General features: G+C 36.4%; 2 protein-coding genes across 4 annotated transcripts; both read left to right on the top strand.

Moving 5' to 3' along the window:
* Positions 1-796: 796 nt before the first annotated feature.
* On the top strand, positions 797-4,543 carry LOC107792833 (GDSL esterase/lipase At5g45950-like). 3 transcript variants are annotated; one of them, XM_016615080.2, is made up of 5 exons: positions 797-1,171; positions 2,544-2,674; positions 2,803-3,036; positions 3,394-3,646; positions 4,143-4,543. In XM_016615080.2, the coding sequence occupies exons 1-5, from the start codon at positions 883-885 to the stop codon at positions 4,331-4,333; spliced, it is 1,098 nt and encodes a 365-aa protein (XP_016470566.1). In that variant the 5' UTR covers positions 797-882; the 3' UTR covers positions 4,334-4,543. The 3 variants fall into 3 exon arrangements, with proteins under 3 accessions (XP_016470566.1, XP_075106357.1, XP_016470568.1); XM_075250256.1 differs by lacking the exon at positions 4,143-4,543 and adding an exon at positions 4,096-4,124; XM_016615082.2 differs by having other exon boundaries at positions 1,040-1,181.
* A 5,894-nt stretch (positions 4,544-10,437) lies between these two features.
* Positions 10,438-11,649, top strand: LOC107802747 (uncharacterized). Its single transcript, XM_016626303.2, has 2 exons — positions 10,438-10,972; positions 11,066-11,649. Exons 1-2 carry the CDS (start codon positions 10,438-10,440, stop codon positions 11,647-11,649), a joined length of 1,119 nt encoding a protein of 372 aa, XP_016481789.2.
* Positions 11,650-25,165: the final 13,516 nt, after the last annotated feature.

Genomic DNA, 25,165 nt, shown 5'->3' on the forward strand with positions numbered 1-25,165 from the left:
CCGTTCAAGGTTGGCTGAAAAATTAATGTGCGTACGGCTACAACTGTATGATATGTTTGTCAATAACTTTGATATATAGAGATTGTACGACGGGAGATCATTAATCAATTCCTTCTTTCTATAGTTTCATAGGGAAAAATATTAGTTCAAGGTGTAAAATGGGGATTCTGCATTCTTGAAATATATAGTATTAACAAGGATAAATATTGAAATACAAAAAATAGTTTTCAGATAACGGAATTTGCTGTGAATGACAGGCTGACTAGAAACCAATTCGATATGTCTAAATCTTCTAGGCTGCCACGTGAGAATTTGAAAACCAGGGCGCGGATTAGCCTACTTAAAAGTAAGCTGATAAAGAAATGCAATGAAAGCAACTTAAAATTTCAATCACAATGTTATGGATGTTTTTACCCAAAAAAAAAAAAAAAGTATTATGGATGTGGCTTTTCACAATATTTCCTATTATCTCAATCTTCCTAAGTTTTTATTGGGACGGATGAAGTATGTCCCATTTTAATATTAACGTCTTAAATTTAATCAACTAACGCAAGATCTTAACGTAGTTAAAATAATAGTTAGCATTATTACAAGGTCTTTAAAATTTCCCCCTACAATTATAGTGGATATCTAGTGACTAGAGTGTAAAATTAACTAGTAGAATTACTTTGCCAAAAGATTCACACAAACGTCTTACTGACTTCAATTTCTTATCTCTGCCACCGCATAATTGGCCGCTGCTTGTTGACCTAACAATATTAAAGTCCCTTTACACTATTTAAGACACAGACAGAGTTCACTTTGCCACAGTACTATTCCGAAACAGCAAGCTAAGCTTATATATATACTCAGTATTTTCTTCTTCTTTTTCGTTTGAATGAAATGAAGTGTGTCAAAATGTCACTGAGGTTGATTCTTATATTTCTGGTACTGGTGCTTTTTCATCATAATGCTGTATTAGAAGCCATAGAAATAGGTGAGCTGAGGAAACTGGCAGCGAAGAACAATGTGTCATGTATCTTGGTGTTCGGAGATTCAAGTGTAGATCCTGGAAATAACAACCATCTTTCTACTCTAAACAAGGCCAATTACTTGCCTTATGGTTTGGACCTTTCCAATTCTCAACCTACTGGCAGGTTCTCTAATGGCAAACTTGCCACTGACTTCATTGGTGACTCTCGGTCTCTTCTTTTCCTTGCTACTACTTCTTAGTTAGAGTAATATAAAAGATACAGAATAAATAAATACTCTAAATAATTTTACAAGTTATGTTGTTTTCTGGTTGTATATGTTTGACTAGTAACTGTTGATGCTTGGCCATTTGTTTAATTTGGAAAATACATATATAGCAACCGGGCTAAGATAATTTTAAAATATAGTTAAAAGTAGAAGTACAAATTTGGAAAGTATTGTGACACATGGAATTTACTCTGTGAAAAGTTTAACCGAGTTCAAAGGTTTCAAGTCCACTCGTTAGGGTCATGCACGAGACTATTCGCTAATAATATGGGTATTTATGACCGGAATATACAAAAGAGGGTAATTTTAAAACACAATTAAAAGAAGGGGGACAAATTTGGCCTTCTTCCTTAAAAATGATCCTGCCTATTAGTAATCCATGCCTTTAGTGGATTAGTTTCTAAGCTTTGTGATCTGTTTTCAGTTTCATCACAATAGTATTATATATGTAACCAAGAGCGTACACAGGATTTTTCATAAGTTGTGTCAATATTTAAAGAAGTAGACAAAAAAACAAATATAGTAACGACATCATTTTTTTTTAAAAGTACCTTACTATAACTCTCCTCGATGAGTTTTCATATTTTGGAAGGTATTCATAACAACCTCATTAGGAATAAGACTAAATACATCCTTTTCTATGTAAGGCATCAAATAGCTACTGAAATACTCATCATCCATTCGACTTTGCAAATCGGTCTTATCAACTTCATTGCCGAAAAAGCTCTCTCAACTGTAGCAGTAGCAATTGGCAAAAGTAAAGTAAATTTCACAAATTGAAAAACAAGAGGATAAGTCACATGCTTCTTTGTCTCCACTAGTTTTATGGAAAGATTACCAAATTTTCCTAAGACCTTAAAAACTTTTATCATGATCTCTGACATCAATAATGTAATTATATTGTTGATTTATTAGTGAACTAACTATCTTGCTTTGACTAAGTTATGTCATTTTATTTTACTTGTACTTCTATTTCTTTTGCATATTATTTATATATATTTAATAAAAAGATTTGGCGATAACACAGCTTCAACGAGGGTAAATCCGCCCCTATGTAACAAATTGACAGTTACGTTGAATATGATATGATTAAAAAAAAGTTCTTGTTACCACTTCTTCCTATCTTCTTGCTTTTAGAAGACTTGAAGTAGCTAACTGCACATGAGCCAAATGCAACCATGTATGGTATCATGGATCTGAGCCATGCTAGTTTACTAATTCTCCAACTCCCTTTCCCCCACAGGAAAATTAAATAAAACAAAGTCAAAGAGCCTCTAATTTGAAGTAAAATGTTCGTATTGCAGCGGAGGCACTTGGTTACGTGAACATGACAAGAGGGTTTCTAGACCCACAAATCAACAACATGGATATGCTACATGGCATTAGTTTTGCATCAGCTGGCTCTGGTTATGATGATCTCACTGCCAATTTGTCTGTATGTTCTCCTAGTTACATCTTTATTTCACTATTTCCAAAGTCCAGCTTGGTCCTTAATTTTGTAATTCAGTTTATTTTTTTGGATTAACTTTTTGCCTTTAAATGTTTTTTTTCTGATAAAATCAGAATGCAATGTCACTAGCCAAGCAAAGGGAGTATCTCAGGCACTATGAAATCCAGTTGAGGCAAATGGTGGGAGCTGAGAAAGCAAGTGAAGTCATGAAAAATGCATTATATATACTAAGTATGGGCACTAATGACTTCCTCCAAAATTACTTTGTGGAAGTTGTACGTTCAAAGCAATACTCGGTGGAACAATACCAGAACTTCTTGATCCATTCCATGTTTACTCACGTCAAGGTCCTCATTCTCTCCTCTTTGTTTTAACAACGATGATGATCGCTAACTTGCCCGACTATTTTAACTTTATTAGAATTTGAACCTGGTTTTCCATAGATTTTCACCCTTTTCATTAACTGCTAGAGCACATATTATACAACCTATTTTTTCGCTAAAAGCATGTATTATAAGTTTAAGATCGAATCAAATATTATTATTCTCTCTATTTTTTAAATTTCTCCTGTTTCTACTTAGGGATGCATGTCTTTTTGTATAGTTCTAGGTAAAATTTATGAAAGAGTTGGCCGAGCAAAGTTACAGTGTTTCATGATTATAGACTTAAATAATATAAATTGATGATGTGAAGAACTTTGGCAGGATTTAATTCATGGTGTAGGAGCAAGAAGATTAGCAGTGGTTGGAGTTCCTCCTCTTGGGTGTGAACCACTTATTAGAACCATTCGAGATGATGAAACCAAGTGCGACGATGATTTGAACAAAGTTGCTTTCTCTTTCAATTTGAAACTCAAAAGAGAGTTACAAACTCTAAAAAGATTATTTGGGATCAAAGCTTCCTTTATAGACATCTATAGCATCATTCAAGAAGCAGTCCAAAACCCCCATAAATTCGGTAAGGAACTAATTATCCATTTCGGTCAACGATTTACAAGGAAATTCTTGACGTTTTGAAACAAAAGAAATTTCCAACTTGTATAGTATTTTCATATAGTCGTTAGTAGATCTAATTATTTTCAAGTAATAAGTTTATATACATCAAGCTTCACTTTAATAAACTACTGAAGAGTAATACTCTCTCCGTTTCAAATTAGATGATATACTTTCCTTTTTAGTCTGTTCCAAAATAAATACAGTAACATATTTCTAAATTTGGTAATAATTAAATTTTAAACTCTTCATTTTATTCATTTTACCCTTAATGAGAAACTTTTATACTACACAAAGGTCATTGCCCCATAAAGCTTTTACCCTTTAAGCTTTTAAGACCACAAGTTTCAAAAGTCTTCTTCTTTTTTCTTAAACTCTGTGTCAAGTCAAACTACCTCATCTAAATTGAAACAGATGGAGTAATATAAAAGGTCGATACCAATGAAATGAATTACTAACAGGTTTTGAAGAAACACGTAATGGCTGCTGTGGGACAGGAACAACTGAGTATGGAGAGACTTGTAAAGGGTTGTCAACTTGTGCTGATCGAACAAAGTTTGTGTTCTGGGACGCAGTTCATCCCTCAGAGAAAATGCATAAGATCATGGCTGATGAGGCTCTTAAAGCTATAAATGCTGATTTACTCAGCTGATAATCATCCTATTTATTAGTACCATTTTGCTATAATTGTTATTTTCCTACCCATAGCTAGTGCATGTTCTATATTTGCCTTGTGGATTTTTCAAGATAGCAGCAAAGTTAGCTTCTGAAATATGGATCGGAAATTGTGGTTCTCCTTTGAGTGTAGATTCAATTGAATAAATTTATTAAATTAAGAAATCATACTTATTTTTTCTTAAAAGTATATTAATGACTTAAGATTTTGGATATACAAGTTAGTTGATGACAGTGGCGAAGGCAAGAAATTCAATAAGGGTATTCAAATTTTGAACACCTTTTGTCAGTGGGCTATGCAAGGGTGCTCAAAGTTTATTTTTAATCAATAACAAGTAAAATTTTATCTTATACGTAGTATAAGTTTTTGGCGAAGGGTGTTCAGTTGACCATCATTGGGCCAACATAGCTTCGCCTACGGTCGATGATAATGTGCTTGAAATTCTCTAGAGACATAAACAGCTCAAATACTGCTCCATCGTGAAAAATCAAGAAATATAAATCAAATCATCCAATAGTTGTGAGTAGGGGTGTACAAAGGAAACCGACAAATCGCACCAAACCGATAATCCGAGTAAAACCGAGAAAAAAAATCCGACTATGGTTTGATTTGATTTGGTTTGGTTTTAGAAACGAAAACCCGACCGTAATTGATTTGGTTTGGTTTTAACTGGAAAAAGTCAAACTGAAACCACCAACCTGATATTACATGTATACACGTTTTAAAAATATTTTATATATAAAAATAATTATTGTAATGTAATTTTAAAATATTTTTAATCTTTTTCATAGTTCTCTCTTTTAATGTATTATTTCAAGCTAGAACTTAGAATTTTTGAATGATCAAATATATTTTATAGCCTATAAAAGTTAGTAACTCAAATAAAGCCCAAAGCAAAATCAAATCAATACTAATGCTAAAAAAAGTGGAAATTTTCATAAAGCACTATCTTTTAGTGGTAATTAGCTATCTATAGATACCATTTGCTATATTACAGCCTGTAGATACGTTTTCAGTTGTTATAAGATGTGTTTGATGTATTTAGACTACCGTATTCATGAATACATTAGGAAAAAGAGGCGTGAATCATGGAAGTCCAGTTAATAAGATGTTGTATTCAAGAGTTGTATCATTGAATATAGCAAATAGTCTCCTAATATAACTCAACTAGCTTCTCACTAACTCTTCGTATCCCCCAGTGTTAAGTTGAGGAGGTAATTGGTCGATTGATAGATTATATCACCCATAATCTGTATTTCTCCCTTCATTAAAGATTTTCCATCCAAAAGTATCCAAAAACAGAGCAATCGGTGGATTTTCAATTCTCCCTTCTTTCTTTTCAGTTTTTTTTGTTACAGTTCGTACAAAATAATTTTCAACCAAGAAAAATCGAGATTGATACAATTATATACAGAAATAAGTTCAAATTCGATTTTGCATATGGCAAGTTTAACAATGTTATTGCGTCATTCTGGAAAGTGGAACAGTGAGAGTAACTACGTCGATTATTCGATTGAGGGAATACTGATAAAGGAGTATGTGTCGTATAATGATGTGGTTGCGTCAATTTCTAAGCAATTGGACATAGATTTGAGCTCAAAGACCATTAATATTCAATACAAGTAGAAGAAAATTGCACGCTAATGGAAATACACAATGATATGGGTTTTAGGGTGTATGTAGAGTTGAAAAAAAAGGAATAGAGAATTCTGGATGTATCCTTTGTGCATAACAACAATTGACAAAGAAGTTGTAGTCGGAGGTAGTTTAATTCAAGGCGACATTGTCCAAATGGACGAAGCAGTTCAAAGGTATAATTTCGATACAAATGATACCCTTGCCCTTGATGTTGTCAATTGAGGCGAACCAATTGGGGTGTTCGAACTAATGTTGTACCTTGGGTCGGGCCTGGGCCTAAATGGGCCAAACGGGCCGGGCTTAACGGGCCTGGCGGTCCCGGTCTCTGGCGGTCCCGGGCCTCACGGTCCCGGGCTTCGTGGGCTCAACGGGTGGAACCAGCCCGTGACGGGCCTAAGCCTATATGGTCCTGGGCTAAACGGGCCGGGCTCGCGGGCCTAACGGGCTTTTTGATTTCCGTTTTTTTAAGGCAATTTCTTGTAAATCATATCATGGCTATATAAATAATATATATGTAGAAATCAAATTATTAAAGTGCTTCAATACATAGAAATCAAATCATTTTTGTAAATTGAAAATAAATGGCTATTTGTGCAATATGGCCGTTGGTGGTCATTGGAGGTAGGGCCCTCATTTTGAATTTTGAAAAAACTTATTTTGAAGACTGCTATAGTATACTAGTATAGTATATAATATTAGTATAATATATATATATAGTATACTAGTATAGTATATTATATATAGTATGTTATGTATATATATATATATATTTTTTCTTGTAGTATATATTGTATGGTATGTGTATATATTAGCTTATATATTTTCTTGTAGTATATATTGTATGTTATGTATATATATTACCTTATATATTTTCTTGTAGTATATATTGTATGTTATGTGTATATATTACCTTATATATTTTCTTGTAGTATATATTATATGTTATGTGTATATATTATAGCTTATAAATAATTGCAAGTTAAAGACCCAAAAAATATTGCAAAAAGATATTCAAGGGCATGTCTTATAATTTTTATTACCAAAAATGGCATATCTTTCTTAGTCTTCCTCCCCCAATGGAATGAGCACAACAAGGTACTAATACCACCATTAAAAGGGAAAAAACTAAAAGAAGATATGCCAAAGTACAAGTTACACCATAATCTACATTGTATCTCTAACAAATTTCATAAATCCTTCAAGGTTCGGAGGAGGTTGCGTTGGTGGTGGTGGAAAAGAAGCTTGTTCATCACCACTTCCGGGCGAAGCAGCATCCTCCGCAATTTCCGCCATCATTTCTTCATAAGCTTCATCTATCGCCGGTTGTGATTCCGCAATTCCAAAGTTCCTTCTTTCCGAGCGGATCCAATCTCTAAACAGTACAGATTTTTCCAAGCTTTCCCTCATTGACGCTCTATGATCACCTATTTGAAGTCTTGCTTGACTGAAAGCGCTCTCTGATGCAACAGTTGAAGCTTGAATTGATAAAATATCCCGAGCCATCCTTGCAAGAACCGGAAAATATTTTTCCCTTGCCTTCCACCATTCCAAAAGATCAAAAGAGCCGTCTGGATTCTCCTTTTCAAGTCCCTGAGACAAATAAACTTGAAGCTCATTTAAATGTGAAGTTTCATCATAATTATCACCTTGAGAACCCCTGAACTCCGTCCAAGATTTAAGTGTTTTTAAGTCCGCAACTCTTTTAGACGATTGTGAACTAGACGAAGTAGAGGTTGGAACATTTGTCCTAGCATGTTCTTAGGCAAGTTGATAATCATTATAAATTGTTTGAGCATTAATTTTAATTGAGGCTTTTGCATCTGCAAGCGTAGCAAAATCCTCATTTGAAAGATCTAAAGCCTTATAAATATTTGAGTACCAAAAGTGAGGACCTCCTAATTTCATTGTAGGATTTAACATTGCAGCAACACCATAAATAGGAGGGATAGGGAAAAAATATTTTTTAAACTTTTCTTTCATTGCATTTATAGCAAGTTGATAAATTTCCCCACCCTCCGAAAATTCAACAAATAAATCACCTGTGTGACATGAATTAATTATTCTATACGCAATAATGCGTTTTTGCATTGTCCACTTCTCATCTATCCAATGACTTGTAACAGTTAGATAATCACAATCATTACCACTTCTACCAATATCAGTAGTAATAGAAATCCGATTACTTATATGAGTAAATAAATACCGCAAATATTGTTCATATTCATGTTTATATTTATAAATATCGCTCTTAACTGTTGCGCGAGGCCAACCTTTATAAGTAGGATTAAAAACTCTTCTAATATAATGAATCCAATTAGGATTAGAAGCAAAAGTATAAGGTAAGCACATAACGGTAATCATCTTTGCTAATTCTTCACGATCTCTATTAGGATCGTAATATAAAATACCTCCGGTCACAATGTTAATTCCTGGTTGAACTAGATTTGAACCTGTACTAGGGTTAACCGTAGAATCTACACTTGTCCCCTCTAGCTGCGCTTTCATTTGTAAAAATCTAGCTTTATCTCTAGGGTGTGTATGTGCCTAGTCAAACTACCCGTGCCGCTATGGTCTCCAGTATATTTATGCGCCATTAATTTCCCACAAGTTTTACACTTAGCCTTATTTTGTTCTCTTACTTGAGTAAAAAAATTCCAAACTAATGATGTTTCTAGGCGTTTAGCAGGTTCTCTATTAAAAGTAGGAGATTCTACAAGTGGGTTGGTCGGTGCATCAGTTGGGTTATTAACAGGACTAGTAGGTGTATCATCTAAATCTGGTGCTTGGGTTTCATCATCATCCTCATTTTCCTCATTATTTTCAAAGATAATTTCATTAGGATAAAGAGCATTCATAATTTCATCATCTAATCTTTCACTTGGTGCAACATTATGACAAAATTCACTATCGGTAAATTGAAAACAAGGGTGATCACTATCAAGAATTACGGGAGGAGGAGGACGTCTAGGTTGACGACTACTTTCAAGTTGCTTATCTTTTCTAGGTCGGGGAGCCGGGGGAAGGGTAGTTGGTTGGCCACTACTTTCACCGATTTTATCTTTTCTCTTACCAAATATTTTTTTCAAAGAAAATGCCATATTAATTACAATTATGCAAACTAAAACACACAACAATATATTCTTAAAACTTAAGAGTTGAAACGAGTTTACCGGATTGCCGAACAACTTCTTGAAAATTGAAAATCGTTGAAGACTTGAAGACTTCAATTCACTAACTTCACAATTTTTCACGAAGTTTCAACAATAAAATAAGCAATTCTAGTAGAGAGATTGATGAATTGGTGAGTAAAAATGAAAGAATTAGGGGGTATTTATAGTTGAGAAATAGGGAAAAGTGTAATTATATAAAGTTTGGGGTTAAAATAAAGTTTGGGGGCCAAATGGCTATTTTAGAAACTACCAAACGGTCAAAAAAAGCCCCAAACGGCTACTTTTTAAATATGGCCGTTGGGCTGTTTTTTTTTTAAATAATAATTTTAAATTATAGCTGTTAGGCCCGATAGGCCCGCGAGGCCCGCTGGGCCCGGACCAGGCTCGCCAGCCGGTCCCGGTCTAAACGGTCCCCGGCTCGTGGGCTTAACAAAGAAGACCAGCCCGCCTCGAGCTTTAAGGGACCTCTAGGACCGGCCCACCAGGCCCGTGAGGCCCGTTAAGACCGCGAGCCCGGTCCGGTTCAAGACCGGCCCACAGTGCAGCATTAGTTCGAATTGGACAAGGATTTCATAATTTCAAAAACAAATCAAATGGAGGTTATGGTTGGACAAGTATATAAGAATAAAGCTACATTGAAAGAGGTGATGGAGCATTACGCTATATCATAAAGGTTTCAATTCCGGGTTGATAGGTCTAATGCAATCAGGTTTGAGTGTTCTTAAGTATTCATTATTTTTTTTGTATATTGTATTTTTGGTTGGACTTGTAAAGCGTATGTAGGTGTATTTTGTTGTATTTGTGAATTTTTACTTGACCTTCTCTGTTATGCGTTTTTATTTATTATGTATTAATAATACATGTATTGTTGTGGAGCATTACGCTAGTACAGAAGAATTGAATATAAAATCAAACTGTACGTAGATGTATTTAGCTGCATTTGTGAATGGTTACTTGACCTTCACTGTTGTTCTTTTTTAATTTTTATGTATTAATAATACATGTATTCTTGTGGATTACAGTGGCTCTAACTGTTTTTTATTAAATGTATTAGTTGTATTTAAATGTATGCTTATAAGTATAGGTATATTCAGACATGTTTAAATGTATAACAGTATATATATTTGTGTTGTATACTACTATATATATATATATATATATATATATATATATGCAATAATATATTCAAATGTATATGAGTGTATTTTTTGTAAGTATTTATACTGATCGTATGTGTAATGGTAATTTCTTTGCTGCTATGCATTATTATGTATGTCAAAAGATTGTGCATGGAGGTTTAAGCCTTCTAGCATTAACAAATCACAATTATTCAAAGTGAGAGAGTTCAATGATAAGCATACATGTCCGTTGAAGGATAAAGTGTATGAGCAACATCAGGCAAGTAGCAGCCTTATAGGTGGTATGATTAGGCCCAAGCTTACAAATCATAAGAGGAAATACACCCCAAAGGATATAATTGATGATGTGAAAACAGATTTAGGCGTGGATGTTAGTTACATGTTGGCATGGCGGGCTAAAGAAAAGGCAATGAATTTTTTGAGGGTTGAACCGGCTGATTCATACAATAAATTACCAGGATACTTGTATACAATGGATATGACATATCGTGGTTCACACATTAGAATGGTAAAATTCCCACAAAATGAGTTCAAGTATGTGTATATATCCTTGTATGCCTTTATAAAGGGGTTCGATCAATTTAGACCCATTGTGGTTGTGGATAGAAGCCACTTAAAATCGTATTACACTAGGACTTTCATCTCAGCCAGCACTTTGGATGGTGCAGGTGAGTATGTTGATTATAATAAAATATTATAATATTACTGCATATTAAATATTGAAATACATATTTATAATATGTATGCAATTTTATTTACAGGTCATATACTTCCACTAGTATATGGTGTTATTGATTCAGAGAATGATGCTACTTGGACGTGGTTCTCTGAGCAATTCAAGGAAGCATATGGTGAGAGGGAAAGCATGTACATTGTTTCAGATAGGAACGAAAGTATCATCAAGTCTGTATCAAGAGTGTATCTAATTGTACCACATTTTGCTTGTATATGGCATCTTTGGAACAATGTATATAAGAAATTCAAAAAGAGTCATTCAAAGTTGAGCGAGATATACTTCTCGACGACAAAAACATACACACAAGCTGAGTTTGACAGTCTAATGGAGAAGGTGGAGAAGGTAGATATTAGGGTGAAGGAATACTTGGAGTTAGCTGGATACGAAAAATGGGCTAGGTTGTATGCACCTGTCAATAGGGGATGGACAATGACGTCAAATATTGTTGAGTCAATCAATATCGCACTTGTGTCAGCAAGGGAATTGCCAATATACGACCTTCTCAAAGAATTTAGGAAACTGTTTGGACGTTGGAATTGCAACAATCGGAAAGAAGCTTTACAGACATACACAACGCTTGGGAAAAATACCAGGAGATGTTTGCCTTGAATGAGGCAATGTCTACTGTAAGTTGCCTTTTATTTATGTATCTGCTTCCTATATGTAGCCATGGTACAAGGTATTTAACTGTATATATTTAAAGGTAGCAATGGACTTTGTATCCTATATTCATTCAAGACTACTCTCTAATATTCTGCCAACATTCATATAGTATGTATTCTAATATATTCAATGTATTTAACTGTATATACGTGTATGAATTTGAATTCTGTATATATGTACAAATATGTTTGTATCTAATACAGTTGTATTTTAATACAATACATATTATGATTCTTAAAGCTAAATAAAAGTCTAATACTCTATATTAAAATCATATTTAATACGTCTATTCTTTGATATATATATGATTTGTTTTTTTAAATGTAGGCGGTGCCATCGACTGAATATTTGCATACGGTGAATGATGAAGGAAGGCATTACACCGTATGCCTCTTAGAGAAAAAATGCAGTTGTGAGCGGTTCCAAGTCGATGAATTACTGTGCCCACACGCTTGGGCTGTCCTGAAGAGAAAGTTTCTAATGCCAGAAGATTATTGCTCTGATTATTACAAACCAAAGTCTGTTATAATGACATATAAGGTGCCCGTGTATCCTTTGTCGGACCGAAAAGAATGGAATATACCAGCACATATAGCATATGAAGTTATATTACCACCCAAATGAAAAAGACATCCTGGAAGACCAAAGAAGAAGCGTGATAATCCGTTCATTGAATTGTTGCAGAAGAAAAATCAACATTCGTGTAGCATATGTGGGCAAGAAAGACATAATAAGCGTACTTGTAAAAATGCTCCACGTAGAAATTAGTTTACATTCTGACTTGTATTAATGCAAAACAATTTATCATAGATTCTGGTGTCATTTCGAATATATTTGGATATACTTAGTTGGTGTATTAAATCTGAATACGTAATTAAAATACGACTATTATATCTTCATTATATATGAATATAATCATTGAATACATATGATTACACTCAGTTATATACATAGGATATGATTGTATCATAAAAAGATGTAATATTTCAATAAACAGAACTGATGATTTTGTTTTGGATACATATCGTATATCAGAATTGAATATGATTTATGAATATTAAATACATATATTCAAATACATCTGAATACATATTAATACAATCTGTTATACACATATAGATGTCTAAATATATATTGTACAAGAGTCTAAATAGAGTTGAATACATATGAATATAAATGAATACAGATGAATAAAATCAGTTATATACCTAAGACGTATTCAAAATACAGCTGAATACATATTAATGCAATATATTATATAAATATGAAGGTCTAAATACACCTGCTGAAAATATGTGAACATAATCTGGTGAATACATATAAATACAACTTAATGAATATGGATAAATATATCATGTTGAATATTGACTGATACAATAAGTTGAATACATATCAATACAACATGTTGCATACATACTAATACAAACTATTGTAAACATACAAAAAAACAACAGGTTGAAGGACAGATGAATTCAGAAGCACAAAAATAGTCAATACATTGATTGGATGCTTGAAATGATAGTATATAAAAACTGTTGATATGGTTAATAAATTATTTTTTTTTTGCTAAACAAACCATCTTTACCAACACACTATCCAATAAAACAGTATTCACAAAAACTCCCATCGAAAATTACATTCACCTAAGACTACTCTAACATTATCTTAACCGACGTATAAGAATCAGTGATGTGCCGAAGAATCTTTGAAGGTGCTTCGCTCTCGCTTATGGCATCAGCGTCTATCTTTCACATAGCATAGTCCCAAAGGAGGGCACCATATCTTTGACAGAGTAAATTGGCATCAAATTTTATTTGTGAAACCAAACTAACAGTGCTCAGAAACTCTGTGCATGCGCGACATGCACCCCACAATCCCTGAAAGAATACATCAAAACAATTACAAACAATTCATATTATTAGAAAAATAATACAAAGAAAAGGATTAAACACATACATGCTCCCGGAATTTTGTTGAGACATATTTGAAATGAAAACAACATCAAAGGGATCAGTTGGTGCCTTGTCACTGTATGCTGAGTCATGAGTCCAATCTATGCCTTGCTTATCTCTGTAAAAACCACTGATCGATATACAGAGATACACACTTAGCTAGCTTATCTATCTCTAAAGCCACATAGGCATCATGCAATGTTGATCTAATGGAGTCATACACTTTGATACATCAGAGACAACTGCCAATACCCAATGCAGTTTTTCCTTCAAGTTGACTGGTATCAAGACATTGCCAACAGTATGCCATGGTACATTAGCCAGCAATCTGTAGCCCCTTATGTATTCACATACCACATGTGAGCACGTGATTTTTTGCCTCATATGAATTACTCCAAAAGAATTCCCAAAATTAGGTCTTTTCTTTAATTATGTGTTATTTTTAGGAATTATTATGCTATTTTCTTGATTATTTGCATTGTTTGTGTACATGTTTAATACATTAAAAATACAAAAATAAAGTATTTGCATTTATGATTTAATTTTATATATTTTTAGATTAATTAAGTAAATCGTTGTTTTACAAAAATGAAAAATTCAAAAATAATGTATTTTGCATTTTTAGTGTTTAATGTCGAAATTTCGTGATTTTCTTTTTGATTTGGTAAAATAATATTGTGTTAATTATTATTTAGAGTTAATTAGTATTTTTGATAGGATGATTTGGTTTTATAATTTAATTTAGGATTTTAGTTTTAATTTTTGAAAGAAAAAGGAAGAAAAGAAAAGAAAAAGAATTAATGAAAGAGAAAGAAGTCAAATTTGGGCCAAATTCAATTTAATTCAAGAGGCCCAAATCAAATACACCTGAAACCCCCCTAGTCCGGCCCAGACCCGTCCCAACCCGGTCTATCACCAGACTAAACCAAACGACATCGTTTGGGCATGCTTTAATCTGGGCCGTTGAATTAATTTGATCGAACGGTCCAGAGCTTCACCCACAACCCGAACCTGACCCGATTCCTGAACCGGTCCAACCCCACTCGATTAAAACGACCTCGTTTTAATTATTTATTCAATCAGAACCGTTAGATTCCAATCATCCAACGGTCCTGATTGAATCAATAATTTTAATATATATAATTACCCAAACGGATCCCGCACCCCTCAGAACCCCCCCCCATCTCATCACTCATCTTCCTCACCCAAACCCTAGAGACCAGCCGCCACCATTCCACACCGCCTTCCGGTGGCGGCGCCGGCCTCAATCTGCCTAAAAATTACACCATAGAACCCCCTCACTCCCCTCATGCCAAATCCCCACTCCTTTTTCCTCGAATCACCCCATAACTCTTCGAATCTTGGATCGAAGATCGGACCCCGAACCCTAGCCTACCCAACCAGCCCCAAATCGATACCCCAGAACCATCTCATTACCCTCTTTCCAAATCCCCACTTCACGCCCTTCGAATGACACCAGAACTGTTCGAATCTTAAAGGAACCCTAAAATCCCAAACTCCAAATCGGTTAGATATTTGAAGGTTTTGAGGTCGAAATCGACCTTAGTTGTGTGTTCTCAGTCGAGAACACTCGATTAAGGTCTATTCCGGCTTCATATTCAAAAATTGAAGATCTAATTCAAGATGGGGTTCAATCATTTGGAGGTAAGTGCCCTAATTTTAGTTTTTCTAATTCTTTTTTATTATCTTCCTCTACTCCTTTCTTTTATTTTTATAATGGTTACTTGGTCGGATTCGATTTGTTTTTTTAGTTTAGTTTTTGTGTCGAACTAAAAATTGTTCGTCGATTTGGTCTGGTTTATTCATGAGCTTCTTTAGCTATTATTCATGTCATCTGAATTCTTGATTTCTTCTGTTAATTATGGTAACCTTTGAGTCCTTCATATTCTAGGTTTAGTCAGAATAATTAGGATTAGTTTAATAATTTGGTTTAAATTCTTGTTTAATTGTGTTGATGAGAATTGATTAGTATAAGTTTAAAGTGGTCACCCAATTGAGAAGCTTCTATAATGGTAGGGATAACAATTCACTACTGAATAATTTAAAGCCATAAGAATTGAGTGGAATCAAATTTTTATATATTGAAAGGGCATTCTGTGAATCCTAAGGGCATTTCTCATTGCCTATTTAAGAAAACAGAACTCGTAGATATAGAGGAGGGATTCCACAGGAAAAAAAGGATATAGAAGATAGAGTCTGGTACTCTGAAACACATAGGAGGATATTTTGAGAGACAGGGTGATAGAATCAGATGTGAGGAAAAACTGTAACTACTAAAAAAAACTGCTACTATTCCATTGAGCTTTTCTTTGATTTCTAAAGTTTTCGATTTCTGAAACATTTTCTGATTCATCTGGGTTTAGAATGGCTGGAATTTTAGTTTGTAAAATCTTGGTTTGAAGTTCTGGCCGTGTTTTGTTGAGTATTGCATTTTATTTCTTGGTTTAAAGCTGATTTTCTTGGTTGTCTCTGCTGCTGAACACTGTTTTTGCTACTGTTCTGCTGGTGCCTCCTCATTTCCTGTGTTGTTTCTTTCGAATTCCAGGTACTCTTTTGAACTGTGGCTGGAAATGATGCCTGACTGAGTCTCTGTGTGAAGATCTGTAAACTGAGTTGAAGTTAAAATGATAAACATTAGTGTTGATTACTGCTTGATTCTGCCATTTTTTTATTTCATGTTTGCCTAGTCTAGCTTATTTTGCATACTCCATTTCCTTGATATTACATTTGTTTTAAGTGATGGATTTGGACCTTGTCTGAATGTAGTTGATTCAGGAGTATTTATTTGGACTTAGTGTAATATGTGTTGATCCAATGATGTCAAATTGTCACTTAGTTCTGCTTCTGTTTGTGTGTGAGTTTCTTGCATTTTAAAAGGGCTTTCGACTGGGTATAGAGTGAAAATTTCTTGTTGAAGCCATATTTTCAAACATATATATGTGTTTCGAGGTCCTTCCAGGTATTCTGATGGAAACTGAAGTAAGAATTGGTTGTGTTTGATAGCTAGTCTAGTTGTGTGAACGATAATGACATTCTAGGGAAGATTCATTCAGTATTTCAATTTGAGTAATGATTGGTGATAGGTCTGTTGTTATTTGGGCATGGAATGTTCTATTTTGGCAAGATAGGGAGATCGTTTGTTGTGTTTTGTTGAAATAATTTTCACTTGGAATTGCATATTCACTTCATAAGATATGTTAACATTACAATTGCTTTGCATTTGAGTCAAGGATTACCAGAATTGGTTCAAACTCAGATTTTCTTGAATGATGTAATTTTCCTCAAACATTGGCGCTGGATCGTGAAACTGGGTTGCCTTCTTTAGCCAAGTTATGCCGAATTTCTTTTCAGCGATGGGATTGTCATCTGGGCTCATGTCAAGCCCAACTACTTATTTCGCTGGTCATGTAGTAACTGGCAGGTTGGCCGTTGGGCCTCTAATCAGCCTGGGCATTTTCGTAATCAAACATGGATCGTCTATTACTAGTTCGTTGATATTTAAATTTTAGCTTAAACATTAGCACAAAATAAGTAAAAATTCTCTTACGTCTTTTAATCAACTAGTCATGCTCCTTAATCAGTTGAGGTGTTCCACATTTAACATAAACAGTTATGGCTCTCCAATTAAGTATAGAAGTTAGAACAAATTGAGATATGTTGTGCCAAATAAAATTACAAATGCATGGCCCTATACTAATTTCTTATGATTTAGATACAACAAATAACCAATTATCCTAATTTGCTATAGGCACGTTTAATAGATTATCATAGTCATGGACACATTCACGTGACATGATTATGATCTTAAAAACAACACGAGGGATGCATTCACGCAACTTCAACTAATTTTTCTTAAATAAATAAATGAAGCGTTATCAATTGGGGACACGTTCACGTGACATGATTTTTGACGCGCCAAACAAATGGGTACATGTACCCGTGACCTATTTCAAGATAATTTGCTTAACTTAAAAAGCGGTAAAAGTTAATTTCACATAGGCTCTATAAATCAGTAATTAAATAATTTTAACAAGCCAATTATGATCAAAGCGGCCGTGCTAGAACCACGGAACTTGGGAGTGCCTAACACCTTTTCCTGGGTTAACAGAATTCCTTACCCGAATTTCTGCATTCGCAGACCGTAAATAGAGTCAGTTTTCCTCATTTCGGGATTTAAACTGGTGACTTGGGACACCATAAATTATCTCAAGTGGCGACTTTGATTTTTTTTATAAATAAACAATCCCGTTTCGATTGTCACTTTATTTGGAAAAAACTTCTTGTAAGCACGTGATTTTTGCTTCACGGACAATCGCTCCAAAAGAAAACAAAAACAAAATAGTGACAAGTGACCTCGCTGTACAATTTTTCGATTTTTCGTGACATGTGCTGTTAGTCATTTGTGGTTCGGCCCATTCTGCATTTAATCTTATCGATCAAAATACAAAGTATGTCTGTCATGGTAATCAAACCGTAATTCGATCACTAAAAGAAAATCCAAAAATATATATATGCATCGTTCGTTCTAGGTTGTGATTTAACTTACTTAAATATTTTAATATGTGTGTGATAATTGTGTTAAAGTGTTACATTGTTGTTTGTTTTAATTTCATTTTTTATTTTTTATTTTTTTTTAAAAAAAATTAGAAAACAAAAGAAAAGAGTGATGAAAATCGGTTTGGGCCAAGAAATGAAACAAAAATAGGCCCAAGGCCAGGACCCCGATCCAGCCCAAACAACAGGCTGCCCGGACACGGTCCAAACGGCGTCGTTTCTGTCCCATCTAAGCTGGGCCGTTGATCTCAAACGAATTGACGGCCAGGATCACATCCCCTAGACCCGTCAAATTTAACCCGATCCAATCCCCACCCGTTCTCAACCCACTATCAGCCCCCGAACGACGTCGTCCCCCTTTAATGAATAGATCCTGGCCCTTGATCTCACATGATCCCACGGCCAGGATCTAAACCCCTAGATCGTATATAAGCCTTCTATCATACCCCACGCCCCCTATCCGAACCCCCCCTTCACTCGTCTTCTTCACCAAACCCTGAACCCCCCCGAAACCCTAGCAGCCGCCATGGCCTCCCTTTCACCAGAACCCGGCGGCATGAACGCCGGTGACCACCCCCTTAACACCCCTGAAGCATCTCACCACCCGAACCTAAATCTGTTACCCCCTAGCCTCGAATCCTCTCCCACCTTCTCGAATCTTCATTTGAAGATTCGAGACAAGACTCGATCTATACCAAACCACCCCAGATTCACACTAGACAGTCCCCTGACCTCCCTCGTGACCAAACCAAGCTTGGTTTGGTCCGAATCTACCCACAACTTCTAGAATCTCAAATCTGAGAATCCAAACCTTAGAACACAAGGACCTGAGGAATCTGGCAAGTCTTAACAGGGGTTTGAGGTCTAATAGACCTTAATCAAGGTGTTCTCGGTTGAGAACACCCCGATTAAAGTTTGTTCGGCCTCAAATGGTCAAATCTGAGTCAGACTTGGGTCGGTTTTGTTTAAACATTTTCAGTAAGTTTTTCTTTTCCTTCCTGTTTTATTCGAGTGCTAATTGAGTTTGTTAGCATGTTCTGTTGTGATTTCTGGTATTTTTTCATTCCAATTTCTTCCGTCTTTGTAAGGCCTTTTATTGGGTCGGTGGTTTTCTGTGTGTATTTGAATGTATTCTGTGACATACATGTTCGATTAGATTAGTCGTCATATAAACAATTCGTATGGCTTCCCAGTATTGTGCAAAGTTAGCTGAAGTTATTCAGGACCCCGTACGTATTGTTTATTTAAGCGATTCGTTATATCTGGCTATAATTAGTATAGTCGTCTTGATAAACGTCGTCGATTAGTTTCCTATAGCTGAAGGGTCAAATATTCTAATTCATACAACTTCACGTAAGTAAACGAACCCATTGTTGTTAATTGATTGTCTGACATTGTTTGAGAGTAGTTTGTAACTGCATTCTAAAACAATTAGAAGAACCAGGCCAGGGCAGTCTTGAATTTGAACTTTCAGAAGTTCAAAAGGCCCTGATGCTGCAATGGTTTAGGACAGTAATAACCAAGGATTAACAGGGGTAGTCTGGGGTTTGAAAAGAACAGAAAAGATTAGTTTAAGTTAGCTGACAAGTAGGGTACTGAATTAGGATTAAATTAATGTCAATGGGGAACAAGACATAAGAGCATGGGAATTAAAATGAATACTTAAATGAACCCATAACTCTTGAACAAAAGGAATAAGCCAGGCGTAGGGAACAAAATGGCTGGCATCAAGAAGATGCTTAGGCATGGGGTTTAATAGGTACGGACAGTCTGCAATTGGCAGAATCCAGGCAGCTTGACTGCACTGGGTTGTTGGCTTATAAATAAGCTGTTTTCAGAACTTAAAAGTGGCTGGACTTTTAGTCTTCAGAGAGAAAAAGAAAAACATAAAGAAATTTTCAGAACACTTTAACTAAACACTGTCCAAAACTGCACAAGGAACTAAGTTGGTTAAGTTGTTCTGGCCAAGTCAGTTATTCTAACTGGGGATGTTACTGTTCCATTAAGAGAAGTCTATGTGTCTTCTGCTGTGATTGTTACTACACTGAGCTTCTGTGTGTTGTGGATTGAGTTTTTAGTCTCCCTGATTGTCGGAACTGTGCTGGTTATTTGCTGAGCTTTGGTGGTTATTGAATTTCTGTTGCTATTGCATAAAACATTCTGGTTCCTTTCTCGGCTGGTTTCGTTTACTATCCTGTTTTCTGGGATTATTTGTTTGTTGCTCGACCAACGTGTGAACTTCATCCTTGTGGCTGGTTGTTTGTTGTCGGGTTGTTGCTGTTTAACTGCTGCTGTTGTGTTTGCTGTGTACTACTCAACTGATTCTTTCCTTCTTCTTTTGTCTTCCCAACCAGGTACACAATTAATACTACCAATGTAACTTGAAAGTTTGAGCATGAATGCAAAAGAGAAGATCTGCAGATGTTTTTTTTATACATGGACTGTTGTATTAAATGTCATGTAGTGTATAATAGTTTACATTTTTGTTTGGATACTGAAGGTAGCTTACACGCCTAGTAGATGTCAATGTAGGGTGATTGAATGTTAGTTGTATATGTATGCTATTAGGTAAAAATATTCCCAATGCAGTAGGTTGTATCCCAAACTTGGTTTAATTGTGTAACATATCGTTTAATACATGCCAAGCATGAAATTATCCATTACTAGCTAAGTTCATATCCTTTTGATAAATTGTTTTGTTATAATTATTGATAAGCCACACCTTTAGAACAAAGAACATAAGTTTACGGTCTCAACCTCAGGGAGGTCGAGCCCAGGTAGAAACGGACCAAGCAGGTCCGCATCAGATGAACAGTGGCCCAGGTCTGGCCCATCTCGCATGAGCTGGATTTGGGCCCAAAATGTTCGATCAGCAGTCCGTGCGTGTAGCCACATTTTCCTATTCTGTAAAAGCATTTTGAATCCTGCTATAACCTGCAAGCATGCAATTAACTAGGACTATCTCTGTTTTCAGTTAGTAAAGATAAACGTGACAAGAAACGTAGTTGCTATAGGATATCCTTTTAAAATAAGGACGAGATGAGCCTCGCCAAGTAAAAACGCACAAGCTGCGGGACCCTCGTTAAATGTATATATCGTAGCATCCAGTTTCCAAGGCAGGTCGTTTAGCAAATCTCACGACCCTCCCGGAATAATAACGCGATAGTCTCTTTTAAGCGCGCATCTAATAATCTTATCTCCTTAAGCTCGGGTGCACATTTATGTGACCCAAATCCAAGTCTCAACGAAATCGAAATGCGTCTCTAATCGCGGGTACATTGACTGTGACGTGGTCTGAGATGCATTTCCATGACGTTGTAAACCCTTTTAATAATGAATGAGACGATCCTCGACAAACAACAATGTAGAAGCTGCGGAGCCCTCTAAATGTATATATATTAAAAATACTTAGAATTCGGGACATGCCGTTTAGCAAAGTTTACGGCCTTCCCCAAAATAACAATACGTTAGTTGCTTTAGGCGCGTCTTAATAAGTTATTTTTCTTAATTCGGGTGCACATTTATGTGACCCAAATCCAAATCTCAACTGAGTCGAGATATGTCAATAACCACGGGTGCATTGATGTAACGTGGTTCGAGATATATTTTCACGACGTTGCAATTCTCGTAAAAAATAATAATAAAAGCGGTCAAGAGTTTAAAAATTGCACATAGGTTTAGCATGTATAAAATCAGATAATCAAGCCGAATATAACAGTTGAGCGACCGTGCTAGAACCACGGAACTCGGGAATGCCTAACACCTTCTCCCGGGTTAACAAAATTCCTTATCCGGATTTCTGGTACGCAGACTGTAATATGGAGTCATTCTTTTCCTCGATTCGGGATTAAAATTGGTGACTTGGGACACCCTAAATCTCCCAAGTGGCGACTCTGAAATAAATAAACGAATCCCGTTTCGATTGTCCTTAAATTGGAAAAACTCCTTTGCACCCCCGCGAGTGCGTAAAAAGGAGGTGTGACAGCTCTGGCGACTCTGCTGGGGACCCTTATGACCCAGAACCACTGGTTCAGGGTTAAGAATTCAAGCTTAAAATAATTGTTATTATTTGGCTTTATCTAGTATCTAATTTTTACATGTTTTGAGCCTAATGTGCTAAATGCTGCTTTAACCGCTTTGATATTATCTGAATTGTATATAAATTGTGCCGAAACCTTTCTCTTCTTACCTCCGGGGATGTGCTTACTGGTTGAGACTCCCTATTCTGTTAGTGTCATACCCTAAATAAAAGAGGCTCGGAAAGTTTCTAAGTCGGCTGGCCTTTTGGTTCCCGGAAAGGAGCTCCTTCCTCAGCTCGAGTTGTCCGCTCGGGTACACTGTCTAGAACACCGACCCAGGTTTTGAACATAGAATAACGTGACTTCATGCCGGATCCCTAGTAGGAACGCTTATTTGCATCACGTTGCATTTGACTTAGGGGACTCAACACAGGGGTTGGGTCCGTCTAGGACTAGCAACCTGAAATGAAAAGACCATTCTGATGCATCCTACTTGCTCTATACATATATTTGTTTCAAACCTGCATGTTGACCGGTTCCTGAATCTTGGGAGTGTTGGAAAAAAAAATGAAAATGAGGAAACAAAAAGAGACCTAACAGTTAAGGTATTAATTGATTCATTTATTTTGGAAAATCGTTTGTCGAAAAGAAAATGAAAAAAGAGTCTTTATTTTAGTTTGGAAAATAGGTTATTTTATCTTTTTGGAAAAAATGAAGAGTTATTTTACCTTGTTTTCAAAAATGGTTTGTCTTGCGATAAAAATGAAAAAGAGATGCTTGTTCATTTAAACCGCCCGAACTACGCTGGTTTGATTCTCATAGGGTGTGAGATACGTAGGCAACCTCCGCCGGGTCCAACCTCCCATTCTTTTTGAAAATTAATAAAGTAGCAAAAACGCCAAAAGTGTATTTTTCTTTCATAGGGTCGGGTGAAGCCATTTATATCAAAAACAGCCAAATGTTCCCAAAAGGAACGTGGAAGGCTGCCTTTGTACAAACGGCCACCTCTTGTTTTTTCACACAACCTTAAAAATCTTCGTCCCTGAAGTGCTGAGAGGTCGTGTTCAGAAATCCTCTTGAGGAAAGTGAGCATATGTTTTTTTTGTTTTGATCAAAATAAGTTTTGTTTGTTAAAATCTTATTAATAAATGTGCAGAATGAGCACGACTCCAAATGAACCCTTTGCAATCATGAATAAAATTCCCCTCCAATTGCGGCTTTGGTGGAATGATTTAGGCAAAGAAGGGCATGACGAAATCAAGAAATATCTGAAAGGCCTCACGAGTTTGTTGGATATCAGGCCACGGGGAGATATCATAAGGGCACTAGTCCCTCACTGGGATCCTGCGCACAATGTCTTCCACTTCTCGGACTTTGAACTTACCCCAACTTTAGAAGAAATAGCAGGATATATCGACAGTGTTGAGGCTCCATTGAGGCATAAATACCTGGTTGCTCCAAGAGCTGTGGCAGTACACCGGTTTCTGGACTCATTAAAGATAGTCAGAACAATTCGTAACCCTGACTTGGCAAAAGGTTTTTGCACTGTGAGTTTCGTATACCAAAGATATGGTAACATAGGAGGATTCGACAAACCAGAAAACCAGTTGTGCAGCAAAAGTAACCGTCGAAAGTGGGATGAACATAGACGGGTTGCTTTTATGATAACTTTCTTAGGGCTCCTAGTGTTCCCAAGAAAAGAAGGGAATATCGACATAAAGATAGCGGGGGTCGTCAGTACTTTGCTCACACAGAAAGATAGCACGCTGGCGCCTATGATTGTATCCGATATATTTCGGGCTCTCACGTCCTGCAAGGCCGGAGGAAACTTTTTCGAAGGTTGCAACTTGTTGTTGCAAATGTTGATGACTGAACACCTATGTCATCGAGCTCAGTTTCTGAGCCATGGATCCGCTGACAGGACCTGCATAGAGGAGTTCTATACCAGAGTTAATGAGGCCTACCTACCTAGAGGAGTTTCGGCATGGACCTCATATTTCCGTGCCCTCAACGCCAGTCAAATACAGTGGACGCTGGGTTGGTTACCGATCGACGAAGTTATATACATGCCAGCAGCCAGGCCCCATTTTCTCTTAATGGGACTTAAGAGCATTCAACCTTATGCGCCGCATCGGGTTTTAAGGCAACTTGGGAGATGTCAAATAGTGCCAAAAGATGAGGATTTAAGCACCCAGGTGATTGAGATCAGTCCCGATGGCCAGTTTCCTGAAGAAAGGGTTCGCCAAATGTGGGGCCAATGCCAATACTTAGAGGCAAATACTTGTGTATTGAATCGGATAAAAGGGGAAGTTTCGCCCGGATATCAGGCTTGGTACAAAGGGGAAACGTCATCCGCAAGGCCGGCTAAAAGACTGCACCTGCAAGAGTTTACCAGATCCTCACAAGAGCAGTGGGACTGGTTGGCCAAATAGCGGGAATATCTTGCCGAGACAGGCAAACTGAAGCAACAGGTTCAGGATATGGAGTTTGAAAGCCAATTACAGTCCGCTACCCACAAGGGAGAAAAGAACAGGTTAATCAGAGAAGGCGAGATCCTCAAAGCTCAGATTCGGAAGATGAAAAGGGAGGACGACAACCAACTGAGAAGCCGGGCGGACAAAAGATTGATAGCAGGGTTAAAAAATCAGGTCGCGGAAAGCCAGGAAGACTTGGAAAGAGCCAAGGCTAGCACAGCAAGATTGCGGACCAAGTGGGAAAAAGGTACAATGGCCCGGAGGCAGCGCCTGCAACAAGTCATAAGGGATTATGAACTGAGCATCGGGACGTTAAGGGAAACGAATGCCACTCTTCAAGAGCGGATCTTCCAGCAAACACGAGATGCCCAAGCCGATAGAAGGCGCTGTTACGATGCAATGACCAGAATGGAAAGACAAATGGAGATGTTCCAGGATCAAC

Source organism: Nicotiana tabacum, chromosome 3 (genome assembly GCF_000715075.1).
Source record: "Nicotiana tabacum cultivar K326 chromosome 3, ASM71507v2, whole genome shotgun sequence".
Taxonomy (NCBI): domain Eukaryota; kingdom Viridiplantae; phylum Streptophyta; class Magnoliopsida; order Solanales; family Solanaceae; genus Nicotiana; species Nicotiana tabacum.